We start from the raw sequence: 19,064 nt of genomic DNA, 5'->3' as shown, positions 1-19,064 counted from the left end.
CAAAGATTTCCTCACTTATGACTAATGTTTTGGTATCAGGTGATTCATTTTAGCTCTTAAATGTTTTCAAGTAGAATTAATGAGTTTGCTTTTAAGCATATTTATGTTAAAAATAAATTCACTATTCAACCTCCCTTTTAGGTAAGAACTCAGGGTCCTATCCTCACAGCAAGCGGCAAAAATCCTGTGATGGAGCTCAATGAAAAAAGAAGAGGTCTCAAGTATGAACTCATCTCAGAAACTGGTGGAAGCCATGATAAGCGCTTTGTAATGGAGGTATGTACCTTGATATATGCCCACCTTACCTTTTTTAGAGAAGTTTTACTTACTTACTTACTTACTTACTCATTTATTTATTTATTTATTTATTTATTTATTTATTTATTTATTTATTTATTATTAAGCTAATAAAATTTATTTTAAAATATACAACTCAGTATTGACATTTTTTTAAGTCATCAAAATATTTTTAAATATATGTGATATCTTCTGAAGGCTATAAAAGTAATATGCATTCAACCAGATTTTAAAATCTATTTGGAACATAATAGAAGGAGAAAAAAATCTTTTAAGTCCTCTATGAAAGGAAATTGTGACAGGTTCCTGATCAGACAGAAACCGTTCCATCTCCAAGGGAATACTCAGTATAACTATGGCTTCATAAAATGAATTGGGTAGTGTTCCTTCTGTTTCTGTTTTGTGGAATAGTTGGAAGAATATTGGTATTAGGTCTTCTTTGAAGGGCTAATAGAATTCTGCACTAAACCCATCTGGTCCTTGTTTTCTTTTCTTTTCTTTTCTTTTCTTTTCTTTTCTTTTCTTTTCTTTTCTTTTCTTTTCTTTTCTTTTCTTTTCTTTTCTTTTCTTTTCTTTTCTTCTCTTCTCTTCTCTTCTCTTCTCTTCTCTTCTCTTCTCTTCTCTTCTCTTCTCTTTCTTTCTTTCTTTCTTTCTTTCTTTCTTTCTTTCTTTCTTTTGGTTAGGAGACTTTCAATGACTGCTTCTATTTCTTTAGGGGTTATGGGACTGTTTAGATGGTTTATCTGATCATTAAACTTTGAGACCTGGTATCTGTCTAGAAAATTGCCCATTTTTCCCAGAATTTCCAGTTTTGTTGTATATAGTTTTTTTTGTAGTAGGATCCCATAACTTTTTTGAAATTCCTCAGATTCTATTGTTATATCTCCCTTTTCATTTCTGATTTTATTAATTTGGATACTGTCTGTGCCCTCTCATTAGTCTGGCTATCTTGCTGAATTTCTCAAAGAACCAGCTCCTGGTTTGGTTGATTCTTTGTATAGTTATTTTTGTTTCTACTTGGTTGATTTCATCCCTGAGTTTGATTATTTCCTGCCATCTTCTCCTCTTCGGTGTATTTGCTTCTTTTTGTTCTAGAGCTTTCAGGTGTGCTGTCAAGCTGCTAGTGTAAGCTCTCTCTGGTTCCTTTTTGTAGGCATTTAGATCTATGAATTTTCCTCTTCCCACTGCTTTCATTGATTCCCATAAGTTTGGGTATGTTGTGCCTTCATTTTCATTAAATTCTACAAAGTCTTTGATTTCTTTCCTTATTTCTTCCTTGGCCAAGGTATCATTGAGTGGAGCATTGTTCAGCTTCCATGTGTATATGAGTTTTTTGTTATTTTGTTGCTATTGAAGACCAACCTTTGTGGTGATCTCTCTGATGGAATGGATGAAATTATTTCAATCTTCTTATATCTGTTGAAGCCTGTTTTGTGACCAGTTATATGGTCAGTTTTGGAGAAGGTACCATGAGGTGCTGAGAAGAAGGCATAATTTTTTGATTTAGGATTAGATGTTCTATAGATAATCTGTTAAATCCATTTGGTCCATAACTTCTGTTTCACCGTGTCTCTGTTTAGTTTGTGTTTCCATTATCTGTCCATTGATGAGAGTGTGGTATTGAAGTCCCCACTATTATTGTGTGAGGTACAATGTGTGGTTTTAGCTTTAGTAAAGTTTCTTTTTTGAATGTGGTGCCCTTGCAATTGGAGCATAGATGTTCAGAATTGACAGTTCTTCTTGGTTGATTTTTCCTTTCATGAGTATTAAGTGTCCTTCCTTAACTTTTTTGATAACTTTGGGTTGGAAGTTTCTTTTTATTTGATATTAGAATGGCTGCTCCAGCTTGTTTCTTGGGACCGTTTGCTTGGAAAATTATTTTCCAGCCCTTACTTCTGAGGAAGTGTCTGTCTTCAACACTAAGGTGCCTTTCCTATATGTAGCAAAATGTTGGGTCTTGTTTACACATCCAGTGTGTTATTCTATGTCATTTTATTGGGGGAATTGAGTTTGTTGATTTTAAGAGATATTAAGGAATAGTGATTGTTGCTTTCTGTTAGTTTTTATGTTATTTTTATGTTTGTGTGGCTATCTTCTTTTGGGTTTGTTGAAAGATTACTTTCTTGCTTTTTCTAGGGTGTAATAAAAAGCATTTTAGACTTTCATTAGCTATTATTTAAGAGCATTATTTGACTTAAAATAGTTTCTTCTTTATGAAGTGTTTTTTTTTTTTAAAAAAAGCTTTTTATTGTTCAGACTTATTTATTTTACTTTATTCTTTGCCTGCCTCTACGGATGTGTGTCATTTGTCTTTGTCTTGGATCCCCTGAAAGTGGAGTTACAGATGGTTTTAAACCATAATGTGAGTGCTGAGAATTGAATCTTCATCCTCTGCAAGAGCATCAAGTGCTCTTAACGACTGAACTCTTGTCTCTAGCCCTATGATGTTTTTGAATTAAAATTATACAGAGGGGGTTGTTAGAGATAATTATAAAGTGCTGTTTTTTAATTTCAGGTAGAAGTAGATGGACAGAAATTCAGAGGTGCAGGTCCAAACAAGAAAGTGGCCAAGGCAAGTGCAGCACTAGCTGCCCTTGAGAAGCTGTTTTCTGGACCCAATGCTGCAAATAATAAGAAAAAGAAGATCATTCCTCAGGTATGAATTAAGCAACCTTTGTAATAATCTCAAATTTCCCATTTATTTCCTCTTTTACTGTCTTCTTAATTTTATTTTTTTTAAACCCATCACTTGGGAAGTTAGGTGGCTAGATAGATTCTTGTGAGTTTTTGGGTAGCCTAGTCTACATATCAAGTTCCAACCAACCAATATTTATTTTTGTCTTTCTGAATGTATGCCATATTGTGGAGGTTATCTATAGAGCCTAGATTAGGGTGTGGTATCCCCTGAAGCTGGAGTTGCAGGTGCTGTAGGCAGTTGTGAGCCACTGGAAATAGATACTGAGAACAAAACTCAGCAGTAAGCTGAGCCATTTCCATACCCTCATATTTTTAGTTGATATATAAGGTAATGAATTTCATTATGACATTTAATACATATTTGTCATTGTACTTTTTCTCTCAACCCATTGGCATCTCCTCTGTTCCAAACCTCTTCCCCACTGCTGGTGCCTTTCCTTCTTCCAAATGGTCTTATTTTGCATAGCAAAATGATCTCTAGTTCCATTTTTCTAGAAATAACATTAATTCGTTTTTTTTTTTTTTTTTTTTTTTACAGATACCCATACACTCACCACATTTTTTTTTATCTATTACTCTGTTGATGGACTTCTATGCTGATTCTGTATCCTAACTATTGTTGATACTACAGCAATAGATACAAATGTACAAGTGTCTTTGTAGTATACAGACTTAGAATCTCAAATCCTTTCGGTGTATACCTATAGAAATGGTGTAGCTATGCTGCATATTGTTTTATTTTTAATTTCTTGCAGAACTTCTCTATGATTTCTGTAGCAGCTTCCAAATTTATGTTATTACCAGCAGTAAATAAATTAATAATATTTATTTTACATGTATTGGTATTTTGCCTATATGTATATACCTGGTACTGTGGATCCCCTGGAAGTGAGTTCTAGGTAGTTGTGAATTGCCATGAAGATCCTTTGAATGAATCTGGATCCTCTAAGGGAACAGCCAGTGCTCCCAACTGATGAACTATTTCTTCAGGCCCTATAGATAATGATTCTTAATCTATACCTTTGCTAGAATTTGTTGTTTTTGTTGTTAGGGTGGTAGAGTAGTACTGGTGGGATAAATCTGAGGACCTTGGGCATGCTAGGCTAACAAACACTCTACCACTTACCCACACTTCTGGCCCTGTTTTCTTGACAGTTTTTCTGATTTGGGTGAAATGAAATCTTAGTGTATTTATCAGTGTTATTTTCTGATGATTAAGGATGTGTTGAACATTATTTAAGACATTATGGCCATTTATACTTTTCCTTTGACAACTGTATATTCAGTTAATTAGCCTATATTTTTCACTACTTTTTTTGTATTTAATTCTTTACAAATTGTTGATAATTCCTTGTCTGATATATATTTGACCAATTCTCCCATTCTGCACACTGTCTTAGCACCATTTTTATGAGTTTCTTTGCTGTGTACTGGGAGCTTTTTAATCTCATGCAGCCCTGTTTGCCTAATCTTTAGTTTATTTCCTATGCCATTGGAGTTCCTTTGTGAGTTTCCCATCATATACTTCAGTCCCACTCATCTCCCTGTCCCCTCATTTCTTCCTTCTGTCTTGCAACTTCCTCCAATTAAAACACAAACAAAATAAACAAAAGTATAGAACACATCTCACCATGGAAGCTGTAGTGTGTCACAGTTTGTCTGTCCTATTTATAATATACCCCTGCGTCCACGTATCTTCACTTTTGAATGTTCATTGCAATGAGTCATTGGTCTGATTTGAGGTCTCTGGCTTCTGTCACACTAGGTGACTATCCTCACCTGGCCTCCTCCTGCTTATTCTGTTGTTGCCCTGTGTTATGGAGAACCTTCAGCTGTGGAACAGCAGGATTGCCCCTTTCACAAGCTACAACAGTTCATAGATGATGTAGATATTGGCTTGGGTCAACTCCCTTGATCTGGGCCTGGGTGGTAGTTTAGCTGGTCTGCTTGCTAGGTCTCCCTCATCTACACTGCCAGGGCAAGCTTTCCAGCACTTTCCTGGCTATGCCAACCAGTCCCATCATAGTCAGAAGGCTGCAGGGTCAGTTCTCTCATGCTTATACCCTCAAGATTGGCTTACCTGTCCCCCTCTACCAGGGCCCGCTCTACTGTCCTGCCCAGGTGAGGTACAGGGTCTCTTGCTTTCGTAAACCAGTGACCAACTCTCCTGATTGCTGCAGGTAGCAAGGGGTGTGGGCATCACCTTCACACCTGCTCCGCTTCACAGGCCACCTCACAGCAGGCAGTCGGGACCAGGGTCAGCTTCCGCAAGGGGCAGTACTTTCCAAGTGCTGCCTCTGGTGAGAATAGACCTCCTTATCATTGAACTCAGCATAGTAGCCAGAGGTCCCAGTCCAAGGCAAGTAAGGTGAATTTTTTTTCTCTTTTTTTTTTTTGATCATGAAGAGATGTTTAACTCTTTGAAATGCATTTTGTGTATTTATTGAGATGATCCTGCAATTTTTTCCTTCAAATTTGTTTTTGTGCCACTTAATCTTTTGTGAAATTGTTTGTTTACTGCCTTTTTTTTGAGGCAAGGTGTAGCCCTGGCTGTCTTATAACTAACTACCTCTTTGTAGACCTGACTGGCCTTGAACTCTGCCTTCCCTAGTGCTCGGGTGAAAGGCAGGTGCCACTACCACCTGTCTAAAATTACTTATTCTTAATGACCTGACACCCTTTTCTTTGGGATAGGTTGTGAATAATACATATTAAGACAATACTTCTCTTTTCAGTGGACTTTTTGATTTTTATGGGGAGTGAAGTCATTGTTGGTATAGTGAAGAATGGAGGTGATTTGGGGAATTGTAGTGCCATCCATGCCCTTCTAGAGGGGTAGGGTGGGAGGGTGAGAAAGGACAGAGAGAGTGTATGTAGCTAATTATACACATTAGCACAAGATTTTTTCTAGCCTTTCATTTTTATATCACAAAGATACTTTTAGACATGAAGGGAAAGATAATGAAGGTAAAATATAAGACAAATTGTTTTTCTCATATTGAGTGCTGGTGGTGATACTAATGGCTGAATACATTGTGTGATAGAAACAAATACTGTTAGGTATTTAAAACAAAAGGATCTTAGGATATTTCTCAGAGTGTTTATAGTCCTATGATCTGAAATGTAAGATAAACAGAGATAGAGAACAATTGAGAAAATCATGGAAGTAATTGTATGTTCCCTTAGTTCCCCATTGTTAAATCTTTCTTCTTCCTTTTCTTCTTTTCCTCCACCTCTTCTTCCTTCTCTTCCTCTTCCTCTTCCTCTTCCTCCTCCTCCTCCTCCTCTTCCTCCTCCTCCTCCTCCTCCTCCTCCTCCTCCTCCTCCTCATTAATTTTTTTCCATTTAGCTTTGCTTTAGGTGGCTGGGTTGGTTAGTTAGCTGGTAGATTGGAATTTTTGAGACAAGTTCTTACTCCACAACACAGGCCAATCTTTAACTTATGATCCTGCTGCCTCACTCTCCTATGTTTTGCAATTCTGGACATGCTCCACCATTCTCAGATCTTTTCAATTTTTCTTAGATGTCATCTAAGGTGGTTATCATTTATTTCCTCTATAACTGTTTCTAGCTGATTAGATAATGTGGGGCTTATAGAACAAAACTGACAGTAAGAAACTGTTTCTTTTTGAGATTATGGCTGATCTTTTATATCTAAGGTGGTAGAAACAGGACAGTTAGCAGTCTCTTTTTTCCTCTGGTGCCTAGCCTTCATAAATTGGTTTATGAAGTGAGATTGCTGGTACATGGCAAATGGCTTTTTTCCAGTAGGTGGAGTTCCTCCCAGCATACCACTATTAGTTATGAGACAAGAAGGGCTCATATGATTTCTGTGATCCATAGCTACTCTGTATGTTACAGGATGAGCACTATTATTTAAAGAAAGCTTTTCTGATTGAACTATGCAGACTTACAGTGATATAACAGTGTTGCACATTTGTTAAAGAAGCTTAGTCCACAAGGGAGCCCTTTGTGAATTTTTTAGATTTTGAATCATAGAAACAGTTGGACTTGTTACTCTGTCTTTGCAGCCATCTCCTCACTCCCCTCCCCCCATCCACAGCTTCCCTTCTGTACTCTGAAATGCTATATGTTCTTATATTAGAGCACAGATTACTTTCCTTGATTGTAAGTATTTTTAAGGGTCTCCTGCTTCAAAAAAAAGAAGAGGTAATTCCCATTAGGTAGTGGAAAATGTATTCTATTTGGTTTGAGATCTAACTTGAAACCCTAGTATAGTGCAATTGACTAACTTAAGTTTTCTAGGGCAGTCTGCCATTCTCCTAGAGAGGATGAGGGTGATCTCTGCACCTATGGTGTGTTTAAAGAATCTGCAGATAGGTACAAAGTAAAAAGAACAGTGATTTTTAATGTTGGTTGTTTTATAGATGTCTTTCTGTTAAATTGATATTGGAAGTCATCTAGTTAGCAATTGAGTAATCTAGGGCCCATTGAGGTGAGTGCTGGTGGTGTCCTTTTTATTCAAATGTAGTAACGTCTCCATAAACATTCTCAGATGCAGGTGACACTGACTTATCATGGGTCTTTCTCATTAGGGTGGGGAAAGCATAATGGCAGGAGGAAGAGCCAGCTGGCCCAGTGTAGCCACAGTCAGGAAGCAGAGAGCAGGAATAGATGACTTTTTAAACCAGGATGTCCTGAGGCAAAAGGACGTGGACATTTTGTTGCATGTTTCATCCACCAGGATAGGTTTTTTTTTTTTTTTTTTTTTTGTATTCACTTAAAAAGTAGGATCAGGTATTGTCTAGATAAGTAGATAATTTCCAACTTGGTTTGTTTTTTTACCATATAAGACATCTTCCACTTGATAGTAAATTTTAGCATTTCAAAGCCTACATTGAGGGACTGGAGCAATGGCTCTACTTGTTCATGAACAAGTGCTCTGAACTACTTGCATTTGGTTCCCAGGAGGTTCTTTTGACCTCCACAAGCACCCCTCATACATGTGCTGTGTATATACTCACACGGAGACACAGAGATACATATGCATGCATGAACAGCATTCTTGCAAAATAATGTTTATTCTAAGTTAAAGTATTTATTAATTGGCTAATTAGGTCTGTTAGTAATAACATAAATTAAACCTGTGTTGAGTCACTCTGCAATCTGATTACTTTATTTCTTGGAGAGAGACTGTGTCTTTTTAAAAGAAAATCCACTCCGTTTCAGAAAATTTCCACACTAGAAGCCACAAAAATTCATGTGCTTAATACGAGAAACAATGTTTTATATATGAGACCTAAAAATGACTTTGGGTGTAATTTGGCCACTGTTTCCTAGGTAACCCACTAGTGAAACATAGTTTCTCAAATATTTTCATAAAATTCTTCAGAATAGTTTTATACAGTAGGTGCCATATCTGTTTTGCAGATGATTCACTGAAGAGTCTAACCACAGATGTCTTACTGGCTTAGGTGAAGCCCCAAAGTAGATGAGAGGCAGAAAGTTCTTTCTCTTCATGATGAAATTATTATTGTTGTTACTACAGGCAAAGGGTGTTGTGAATACGGCAGTATCTGCAGCAGTCCAGGCAGTTCGGGGCAGAGGAAGAGGAACTCTGACAAGGGGAGCATTCGTGGGGGCTACAGCAGCTCCTGGATATATAACTCCAGGTTGGTGCCACTTACTAAAGATCAGATGGCCTCTTTGAAGCCAGGCCTGAGGAACAGGATTTCCTCATTCTCTGGAGTTCTATGTGGTTCTGGAAATACTGAACATGTGTAGGAGTATATAGAACTTCAGAAGTGATCTACTGAGTAATTATATATAGCCTTTCTAGAGGGAAAAGAGAGAATCATGACTGACCTTGGATGGAGGAATATATTTTGACAGAGAAGAATCTAAAAGCTGTTCTACAAATTATGGTGTTTGGGCAGCAGCGCACAGTGTATTCTGTGGGGATACCAAGTCAGAATTGCTATGCAGTTTTGAGTTTCTTAATAGAGATGAATCCTGACTTATAAATTAGCATTTATGAAGTTCAGTATTTGAGAATAGTCAAAGGAAAGAAACACATGAGAAAGAGAGAATGAATGTGTATGTGTAGTTTATTAGGGGGTGTGGGGTAGACATAACATATTTATAAAGAGCCTGTTATATTCCAAGTATTTCCATCTAAGTTTCTTTACTTGTTCTTAATTCGATGTTTCCTTCAGTGGAAGTTAGCTTACAGGTAAGTCAGGCAGGTCTGGGTGAAATAAGCAGCAGAATAAGGACTTCGATGCAGGTAATAGCATTGCAGAAGGTATTTGCCTTTTTGTTTTACCACATGACTGGGAGAGCCAGAACGCTGTCCACTCTCTGCCTAATGTTCAAATCCATATGTTGTTTTAGCCATGAATGCCCAGGTGGCTTGTTAAGGTGACATTTTTTGCAGTGGTGAAGGAGTAAAACATTTGTATTTGTTGACCAAGATGAGGTTTATATGAATATTAGGTCTTATCTAGTCTAAGATCTCTCTTAGAATTGTTTCACTGCGCATGTTGTTGCCATTTGCGAAGTATTATGAATGAGAAATTCATTCACTTGGGAATTACTAGTTCACTCTGTTTGCATCACTGGACGATATGTCTTATGGTGTTTTGTTTCTTTAAAACACAGAAGACATAGATTTTACTCGTTTAGCTTACATTGTGGAAGGTGAGGCATGGTAAGCAAGCAACCAAACTTAAAACTGGGAAAAGTCTGAGGGAGAAGAATGAAAATAATGTCATGGGAGTGTAAAAGAGTAATCTAGTGGGTCTATGAAGGCTTCCCTGAAGAATTGACACTGGAGTGCAGTGTGGAGAGTTAGTGGGTGTACAGTGAGAAGGCTGGCATGAGAGCAAACTCCATGTGTAGAGACCATGATTGTTATAGGCTTTCTGATTAGAGAAAGGAGGCCCTTTCATAAGCAACAGTTTATTGAGTGCTATAACAATTTCTGGAAATTTACTATATGTCAGAAAGCCCTGAACATCTTCAGAAAAGAGTGTTTTATATAGTTTGGCTTCTTTATTTCCTATATGAGGTTACTTAGATTCTGATCTGTAGTTTGGATTTCTTAAATACAGTGGAAAGTCATCAAGGGTTTGAAGAAGAGAACAGTGAAATTAGATGTTATTTATCAATATTCCTCCTCCTATAATAGGGTGAAGAGGAGATGCAAAGACATAATGGGCATAATGGCACAAGCTTTGAAGGCTATTGTAGATGTGTTACCTGTGTTGGAAACTGGTAGATGGGTGAAAAGATGTGAACAATACAGGAAGCAGCATTGTTCATAGATGAAGTATTTAGACTGAAGAGCAAAACATTTGAAGGGTACAGTCATGGCTTTCAGCTAGATGAACTAGGGGTTCAATTGTGCCTTTTCATGGGATAAAAAATACTAAAATGTGTGTGAAAGTAAATAGGCATGGACTTGGCTTTTATTCAGTTTGTGTCTAACATTAAGATACTTTTCTATACTTTATTGAAAATTAACAGCTTTAGCCTTATTCGGGAATGGTTATTTATTGAGATGAGCCTGTGTTTTGATTGTTCCTTTGGTCCTCAGTCTGGTAACATCTGCCATTGCCAGATCTTCTGCTGTTTGCTTCCTGCCTGAGGGTTATGCAGCTGTATTTAGTACAGTGATGATGAGAGAGATTATGTGTGTTGCCCTCTGCTACACTCTGCTTTTCCTTAACGCTTATCTTAGCTGTTACTGTGTCCTCTTAGAGTCTTAGTGTGGACTGTGATTGAGTGTACTGTCCCCAGTTAAATAGTTTACATGTAGTGCAAAGTGAAAAGTGTTCATCTCTCTGGCATATACTTTAGTGCTTTATAAAAACTGAGCAAAGGTGACTAAGATCTAACCAGTGGCCCAGTTAATGCTCAGGGTCAGATGAGGCAAGGAACTGATATTTGATTGAGCATGATGCAATATAGGGAAAAAGAGGAGGTAGAGGTCCTGGGGAGTTGATACTTGATTCTAGTCTCAATGATAAGCATAAATAGTTCTAGAACTAACAGTTGAGATAAAATCCTAGATTTCAGTAAGGATTTATGTCGTGTTAATGTGGTATTGTGCCTTGAGTCAGGGTCTCAGTATAACCCTAGTTGACATGGAACTTGCTAAGTTAGAGACCTTGTATATACAGAGATCCACCTGCCTCTGCCTCCCAACTCTGATATTTAAGGTATGAGCCACCACACCCAGTCTGCTTTGTTTCTGTATGTTATTTTGAGACAGTTTTTTTTTTTCCCGAGACAGGATTAAGATGCCAGGATTAAGATGCACCAGAACTTTACTATATGAAGCCTACCTAGCCTGGCCTCAAACTTGGGTCCTTCTGCCTCATCATTTGTGGTGCTTGGATTACTATTGTGCACTTTGTCATAGTTAAGAGACAAGTCACAGTGTTTCCCCTATGACTTGGCCAAACCATTTCATATTTATATAATTTTAAGTTGTTTGCCCAGAAAGCTCCCAGAAAATTACAGTTTTTGTGAACATGGTGTAGCTAAACCTTACCGAAACAGTATAAAGAATCCTGGATTTACCAGTTTAAAAGATGGGAATATGGCAAATTAGGTGCTCTTTTGTTTAAAGATATGTGAGCCGTTAAGTGTGAGAATTAACTAGTTTAAAAACATTTCTGTTCTTGTTTTTACTTATTTTAATATATATATATATGAAAGAGAAACTGCTATACCAAGTGACCAACTTTTAGGGAGAGACTTTGTGTTGGGGCTTGGTACTCAGTTGCTTTAAGTAATATACCTCATCACTAGGCTCATGACCTCTTCAGTGGCATTTTAGGCTACAGCATGCTCTGTCATTGTTTTCTAAAAGGAGTCATGGAAAGTCCTGTGTTCCATATTTTTGAAATTGGTAATTGCAATGGTTCTAAGTATTATTTTGGTTAACAGTTGTTTATTATGTTAGGTTTAGGTGATGCAAAGATAAGATTTGATCTTTTCCACTTTAGTGGGGCATAGAGAAAAGTAGATAAATTATAGTACAGTATAGAAGTACAGATGGAGGAGGAATAAGAGAAGATAGGGAGAAGAAAGAGAGGAGGGAGAGAGAGGAGAGAGAGAGAACACAGATGAACAGAACAGAGCAGAGGAGATCTCTGTAACACAGTGTGAGACTTCTGCAACTAAGCAGGACTAGGACTGCTCTGTAGGGTGTTCTTAGCCTTTCAGATTCTGCAGTTCTCCAGGTGGTGTTTGACAGTTGGGCCTCGACTGACTGCTGCCTTCTTCTTCACACCAGGTTATGGAACCCCATATGGTTACAGCACTGCTGCTCCTGCATATGGTATGTACACTTTCTTACTGATTCCTCCTCTTAGCAAATTTGTCACAGAAACTCAAAACATAGTTTGTGTAACCAGGGTTTCAGTAAACAAGTTGGAGGATCTCAGATCTAGTCATTCAAGTGGCCCAATTTAAATTCCTTCTGAAAATGCCACAACCTTGTGGTTCTTGGTTTGGTCGAAGTTGCTCTTCTCTCTGCTTTGCCTGATTGGAGAACTGCTTGTTCTTAATGCCTGTTTCTGACCATATTGAAATTAAATATTTGAAGTAATTCTTACAGCCAGCCTATACTCCATTCAAAGGCTACTGAAGGGCCACATCCCCAATTTCTAGCCCAGCTCCCTGCCAGTTACATGGCCACATTGTTAGTTTGTGTATAGATCTTTATGAATGTGGGTGATATGATTCAAGAAAAGAAAGTCAACATTAGTACCCATTAGTCTTTAGTATACTTTTTGCTTTGGGAATAGATAGATGTCATTGGTCCCACAGAGATGATGGGTTCATTGCCAATGTTACCTGTTTCTTTTGCAGAAAGCTGATCTTAGAAAATCCTAGGCCCATTGCTTGGATTTTTGTTTTGTTTTTTGTTTTTTGTTTTTTGTTTTTTTTTTTGTCAAAATAAAAAATACCAGCAGATATGTGAATGAACCCTAATGGCCCTTTGGATAACTTTTGAATGAGGTTTATGTGGCAATGGAGGCAGTAGGTTTGGAGTCAGTGATATGCTCTTAGACATTTTTCGTAACTCGGGTGCTATAGGTGCCATCATCTATAGGATGCTTGTCGATGAGAAAAGAGAGCAAAAGGTGTGTGAGTGAGAATGTGAGTGTGTCTGAGTCTGTCTGTCCGTCTGTCCACACAGCCCTAACCAGGTGTGCATTACACGGAAGGCAAAGGTCCTTCATGTATTGCTATTTGTGGCATGGATCCTTTACATGAGCTCAGACCTTCACATCATGCCTTTTTCTCTTCACACATCAGCTTAACTGTTTTTGTTTTTGATGACAATTATAGGTCCTTAAGACATTGCTATACTAAAGTGTATAATTTGAGTAGTTTGGCAATGTTCAAATGTGTGCAGGAAGTTTTGTTTGGGCAACATGCAGAGCCTAGACTTAAGTGTTTTGCCTGGTTGTATCCCATGGCACACTAATGTGACCCAGATGTCTTCATATTCTGAACTATAGTAATCACAGATATAGGAGTTCAGGACTAGTTCAAGTATTTGTTTTTATCTATATTTCCTTCTGAAATCAGACTGGCTCTTTTTGTTTTGACCATTGGCATTTGCCCCTTTTCTAGCTTCGTAATGTCCTGAACACCTCATCCTGACAAATTGGGGCCAGCTGATTAACCTAGATGAAGCATACTTGACTCACTTGCTATCCCTGAGTCTGTGTGTCAGTCATGAAATAACACGATGAATTCTACTAAAGCATTGCTAGAGACTTTTTCTTTAAAATATTTGGTTTTTAGACTCTTCAGTTACATCCATGTTTTTCCTCAGTCTTTTTAATTTTTCTTTTCTGGTCCTTCCTTAACATTCTTTCACCCTGTGGCCTCTGTGCTGCAGAAGGCGCCTCTCTTCCATGTGCCATATAACTGACTTCCAAAGCTGGTGTAATTTGATGCCCCATTTTTCACATAAAAGATTGGGTTTTTAAATGTTACTGTGATGCAAATCTACTAAAACAATGCTTTATTTTGGCTGTAAGGTAAATATGTCTTTTGGCCTTTGTAAAGCTGTTGCATGTGGGGTTATCTCCCTCTGATCATCTGGTGCTCTTGAATACCTGCTGTTGCTGCTTTGTGATTTCTCCTAGGGTAAACATCAGCATAAAGGCAGGGGCAGATTTCAAATCCTCCTTAGTATGCAGGAGTTTGTGAGGCCACAAGAACGTATTAATTACAAATTAAGTAAACAGTTAATCTTTCCAGATTTGCCATGCCAAATTAATGGTAGCCACTGAGAAGACAAACACCAGGTGGTACCTTGATTGAAGCTGTCTTTCTTGGAGTTGAGGCCCACACAGAAAGCCTTATATCTTGACATATTTTTTCCTTTAATATGTCATGTGCCATATGCATTTCTAGAGTCACTTTAGCACAAAAATGTTAATCACTAGCATTGCTTTAGATCCTTAGAATTCATGCCTGTTCACTCAGGTATCATTCTGAGTGTCATTCTGTAACACAGGCTTTTTACTTTAGAGCAGAAAACATTATGTATCAAGATAGAAGAGCAATTGATCTGTGAGAAGACTCATGGGCCTCTTCCAAAATGGTGTGAAGTGGACTGACTAATCTGGAAATGGTTAATGATAATTACTGTAAGAATTTTTAACCTGAAATTTTTATTGGAGTCCTCTCCGTTTCTTTTCTCTGTAGGTTTGCCCAAGAGAATGGTTCTGTTACCCGTTATGAAATTCCCAACATATCCTGTTCCCCACTACTCATTCTTTTAGCAAATGACAGAAGCTCATTCCTATTGAACAACAATACAGTACAATGCAGAATGTTAGAGAAAAAGCCTTTTTATCCTGCTTTCTTTGAACACATACTTACTTGATCAAAATTATTTGTAAAGAACATCTTTTCCTACTTTTTGATTTTAACAAATGCAAATTCAGTTCTCTAAAACTTGAAAACAAACAAAAGAAACCAATTCTGTGAAACGGTACCTCATTCCTGGAAATAATTTATACCAGCCCCTTCGTTGTAGGGAAGTCTAGCAGCTCAAAATTGACGTTTTAAGAGAGTATCAGATTATGTAAAGTTAAATTTGTGAAGGATGTATAGAGTCTCAACACTGATCACAAATAAACTGCTTTGTTGTAACACAGAGTACTGCCTGGTTCCTGACACAGTCACTGATTGGTAGCTGAGTGATATGTGCTTGCTCCAGGGCACTTGAATTTGGGCTGTAGTTATTACTTTGTTTTTTTTTTAAATACAGTAGAAACTTTTCATTTAAACCTTAACTTTGTAAATAACGAAGTGTGTAATTAAAGCCAATAAAAATATGGGTTTGAATATTGTTTTAGCTTATTATTTTTGATATGCTTTGGTATCAAATTTCAAGGATTTGAAAACTAGTAATAACTTGGCCCTAGAAACCCATTTACTTGTAAGCAAGCTGCTAAAACAAAGCAAAGATGATTTCTCAATCTATTCATTTTGTAAGCTCTTTGTACTCCAGTTGTACAAGGGCACCCCCATGATAAGGTTACATTCTGTTATCCCAGCATTGCTTATTACAATGATGGCACCATCCAAAGATGGGGAAGGAGGATTGTGATTATTTTAGTTTACGACTTTCCAAGTTAAAAAAAAAATAAATTAAATCAATCACCCTCTTTTGTTCTTGTGGCCTTCTTCACTCTGTAAGACTCTGTGTTCCCTCCTTGACTTTTTTTCATGTAGATAGATGATTAGCAGGTTTTTTTTGGAATTCCTTGAAGGATCTCCTTTCCTCTTCTTTGATATCAGAATCTAAAGCAGCAACAGGATCCCCATAAAAACTCGCTCTCTGATTGTCCCAGTTCTTGTTGAGTGCTGCTGTGAAAAGTGACAGGTTTCAGCCATGGGTCAGCATTTACTTTTAAGACACCTGATTATACTGGTGGAAAGTGGGAGCCAGTAACATTGTGCTGTTCTGTGAAGGGTGCAGACCCAAGTCCTCCCTTGCATTTTCACTGTGTTTGGAAAGCTGATGATGTTACTAGAAGGTAATGGTTTCATTAAGGTACTCACCCACATTCAGGTAGAGTGTAGTCCTCTGCAGACACAAGTCACTATTCTTAAAAATGACTTAGGAAGTAACTACTTTTCTGTTAAATTCCTTTTCAAAACCAAGCAGTGCCCATCACTTGAAAGTGACCTTACTAAACTTATATACCAGTCTCCTTTGGAAGGGAAGGCAAGATGAGCCTGTGAGCACAAGTGCTGCTCAGATGTGTATTACACAATCATTTGTTCCTTTCCTTGACCTTTGTTTTCTACTAGTGGTGGGTGATACTTTAATAAAACCTTGTCACTTGCTGAAAATAGCTTTAACTTGTCATTCTCATCATGTGTGTTAGTGGCAAGACATAATGGAGCAGGGCCCCTTTCAGCTGGGAATTTTCATGTTCATTGATTTGTTTTGCTGACCTATGGATGAAACAGAGCCATCACTGAGAAGAAAAAGCATGGCTGCTAGTGTCCAGTTTTTATTAATTAAATATTTACAATGGTCCTGTTTTTGAATTACTATTAATTGGCAGTTGCAGTTGTATTGTTATTTGAAATTGATCATCAAATTTGGACTCTAAGCTGGAATCTGCCTTGAGATTTCTCTTTAGAAAAGACTTTTGCAGTCTCTGACTCTGCTTCATAACTCACCCCCTCTCTGATGGAGGAGGAAGCTGTGCTGTTCTCCAACATGATGGCCGTCATTTCAAATGGTTCCTACCAAGTCTTCCCCCCTTCTTCTTAATTTTGTTGTTTGTTGGAAGTTACTAACCATGTTGTAAACCTGCCCAGTTGCTGCAAACTTTTACATTTCTCTGCTTTACTTAAAACAATGGAGCTGTTGACCCTATGTTAGAAGTGGTAACCATGCAAGTTCAACTGTTTAAATTCTGTAATGAATTAAGTGTACTCCCACCTTTTGCCCTTCCCACCCTTCATTTTGTAATGAAAATTCCACTTACAGTTGAAAGAGCAGAGAAATATAAATGAAGCGCTTAGCTTCCTCCAGTTGTGTGAGATTAACATAAAGCTCTGCTTCTCTGCTCTTTTCTCCACTGTAGGTGGTTTTTTCATTGACAGCCCCTATTGCCAGCCTCTGAGCGTCGCACCATTTATTATTCACTTGGGCCCTCAAGATTTCTTCTCTGACTTCTAGAACCATCAGGTTGTCTGGCTTGAATGGCAATTTTATATCTTGGTCTTAAGAGCAATGTGACCCCTAAGGCTTTCCAGCTTTCAGATTCACTCTAACCCTTTTTGAAATCAGTGACTGAGAATTTTAAAGAAGAGCAATACTTTGTCCAAAGCCACAATGTCTGTTTTAAAGCTCTCCTTTTGGACATGTAGCAATATCTAGATGTAAGCCCTTCAGTGTAGTTCTTGTCAGGGAGTTTACAGATCAATGTAGAAGTTAGAATCTGTGTGAGCTGTACTATCCTCTGACACTTTTTAATCGTTTTTAGTACATAACTTGAGCTTTTACTTTTCTGGCTTTGCCAGCTAGCAGTATTATAATTAATCTGAGACAGGTGTCCTCCTTAAGCCATATCTTTTGGTGGGGGCCATTGCTTCACCAGTGGTGTGGCTGGCAACCTGTGTCCCTTAAGGCTGCAGGAGTGCCACATCTCTTGTGCCCCATAATGGCTCCATAGATTTCCAACATACCTCATGCTGATGAGGTTCGGTGCATAGTATGGCGAAGTAAGGGGTTGGATTACGTAGCTCCTGAAATGTAATCTCTCAAACTGTTACCCTTGGGAATGAAATACTTAACGGTTTTTCTTGGAGTAGCATTTTGTTTTTTCTTCTTTTTTCTTTTTTTCTTTTTAAATGGGTGAATGTTTGAAAATCATGAATCAGTCACCGTAATTAATTGAAGAGCTGGGAATAACTTGTTAATATATTTTTAAAACTGGTGTTGGACCCTCTGTGTATTTCAGGTTAATACTTTTAAGCAGTTTTCAGCACGTTTATCTCACTTTATTCTCGTTCTCCTCGGACCTCCGTAGCCATATCACTTGTATAAAATAGGCTGAGATATAGTGACTGTAAGCTGTGATCTCAGTATTCAAAGGTAAGCTCTTTTATTTTCTGATTAAAGAAAACAATAACCAATTAACACAACCTGCATATATGACAATCATATGATGTATTTGATCTCTTAGGTCTTATGTCACTGCATTAACTTTAAATTTTTATGGTCTAAATGTAAAATAGTAATTTCCAGCACTTGTTTTAATACTCTTGTAAACGCTTTATATTCAAGAGAAACATTTTACATTCACTGAGTTCAGTGTATGTGGGTAGAAATGTAGGATATAATGTATGTGTAATTTATACACACAGAGGCATTTGTTTGAATATAATTCAGTAATTGAGTTGTAGGAGCACTATCTAAGCAGAGTCAAAATGACAGGGCACTGTCTTGTTCATGGAGCTAGGATATCAGAAGCAGTAATGATGGTGACATGCTGTAGAATTAATGTGCATTTGCTGTACAGGCTGAGGGGTATAAGTGCCAATCTCTCAAGATCACCTTCTCTGACCTGTGTTGCATGCTCCAGTACAGAAACAGCACGAAGCCATTAAAAAAAAAAAAGCAATAGAGAATCAAAGACAAAATTATAGACTGTGGGAAATATATGAAGTTGGCTGAGTTAAGCTAATTATTTGAAGAATCTACTTGAGCAAGACTCAGAAAAGCAAATACTGAGTCTGCGGAAACCAAATCTGCTTAAGGAATCTGTCTGTCTGTCTGTGTCTGTCTGTCTGTCTGTCTGTCTGACTTTTTCAAGTTAGGAAGCTAGAATATTATTTCTCACTGTATTCAGTCACGAACAGAGTTGATTTCAAGGATATAAGGATTAGACCAAACATTACTCCACAAATACACCTCATTATGTTAGTTTTTATGTGCTAAAGCTCTGTGTGTGCGTGTATGTATAAATGATTTTTATGTTTTACATTTCTTTCTATAGCAGTTTCTGTTTATCTCTAGCATTAAGACTGCTGGAACTTTGTTCCCA

General features: G+C 37.6%; 1 protein-coding gene across 7 annotated transcripts in view; it reads left to right on the top strand.

The window, feature by feature from the left end:
- The window catches only part of Strbp (spermatid perinuclear RNA binding protein), a 134,069-nt gene extending 115,909 nt beyond the window's left edge, over positions 1 to 18,160 (top strand). For 2 of the 7 annotated variants that reach the window (XM_052182403.1, XM_052182402.1), the window contains 5 exons: positions 142 to 276; positions 2,813 to 2,953; positions 8,504 to 8,627; positions 12,260 to 12,304; positions 14,518 to 14,626. In XM_052182403.1, the coding sequence (XP_052038363.1) occupies positions 142 to 276; positions 2,813 to 2,953; positions 8,504 to 8,627; positions 12,260 to 12,304; positions 14,518 to 14,606 (534 nt within the window). In that variant the 3' untranslated portion in view covers positions 14,607 to 14,626. Of the gene's footprint in view, positions 1 to 141; positions 277 to 2,812; positions 2,954 to 8,503; positions 8,628 to 12,259; positions 12,305 to 14,517; positions 14,627 to 14,694; positions 15,149 to 17,978 lie in introns of those variants that run through there. The other 5 variants (XM_052182405.1, XM_052182404.1, XM_052182406.1 and 2 more) reach the window with 5 other exon arrangements.
- Positions 18,161 to 19,064: the final 904 nt, after the last annotated feature.

The sequence above is a fragment of the Apodemus sylvaticus genome, chromosome 5 (genome assembly GCF_947179515.1).
Source record: "Apodemus sylvaticus chromosome 5, mApoSyl1.1, whole genome shotgun sequence".
Classification (NCBI taxonomy): domain Eukaryota; kingdom Metazoa; phylum Chordata; class Mammalia; order Rodentia; family Muridae; genus Apodemus; species Apodemus sylvaticus.
The sequence above is the reverse complement of the archived record's forward strand: the minus strand, read 5'-3'. Positions and strand labels throughout refer to the sequence as shown.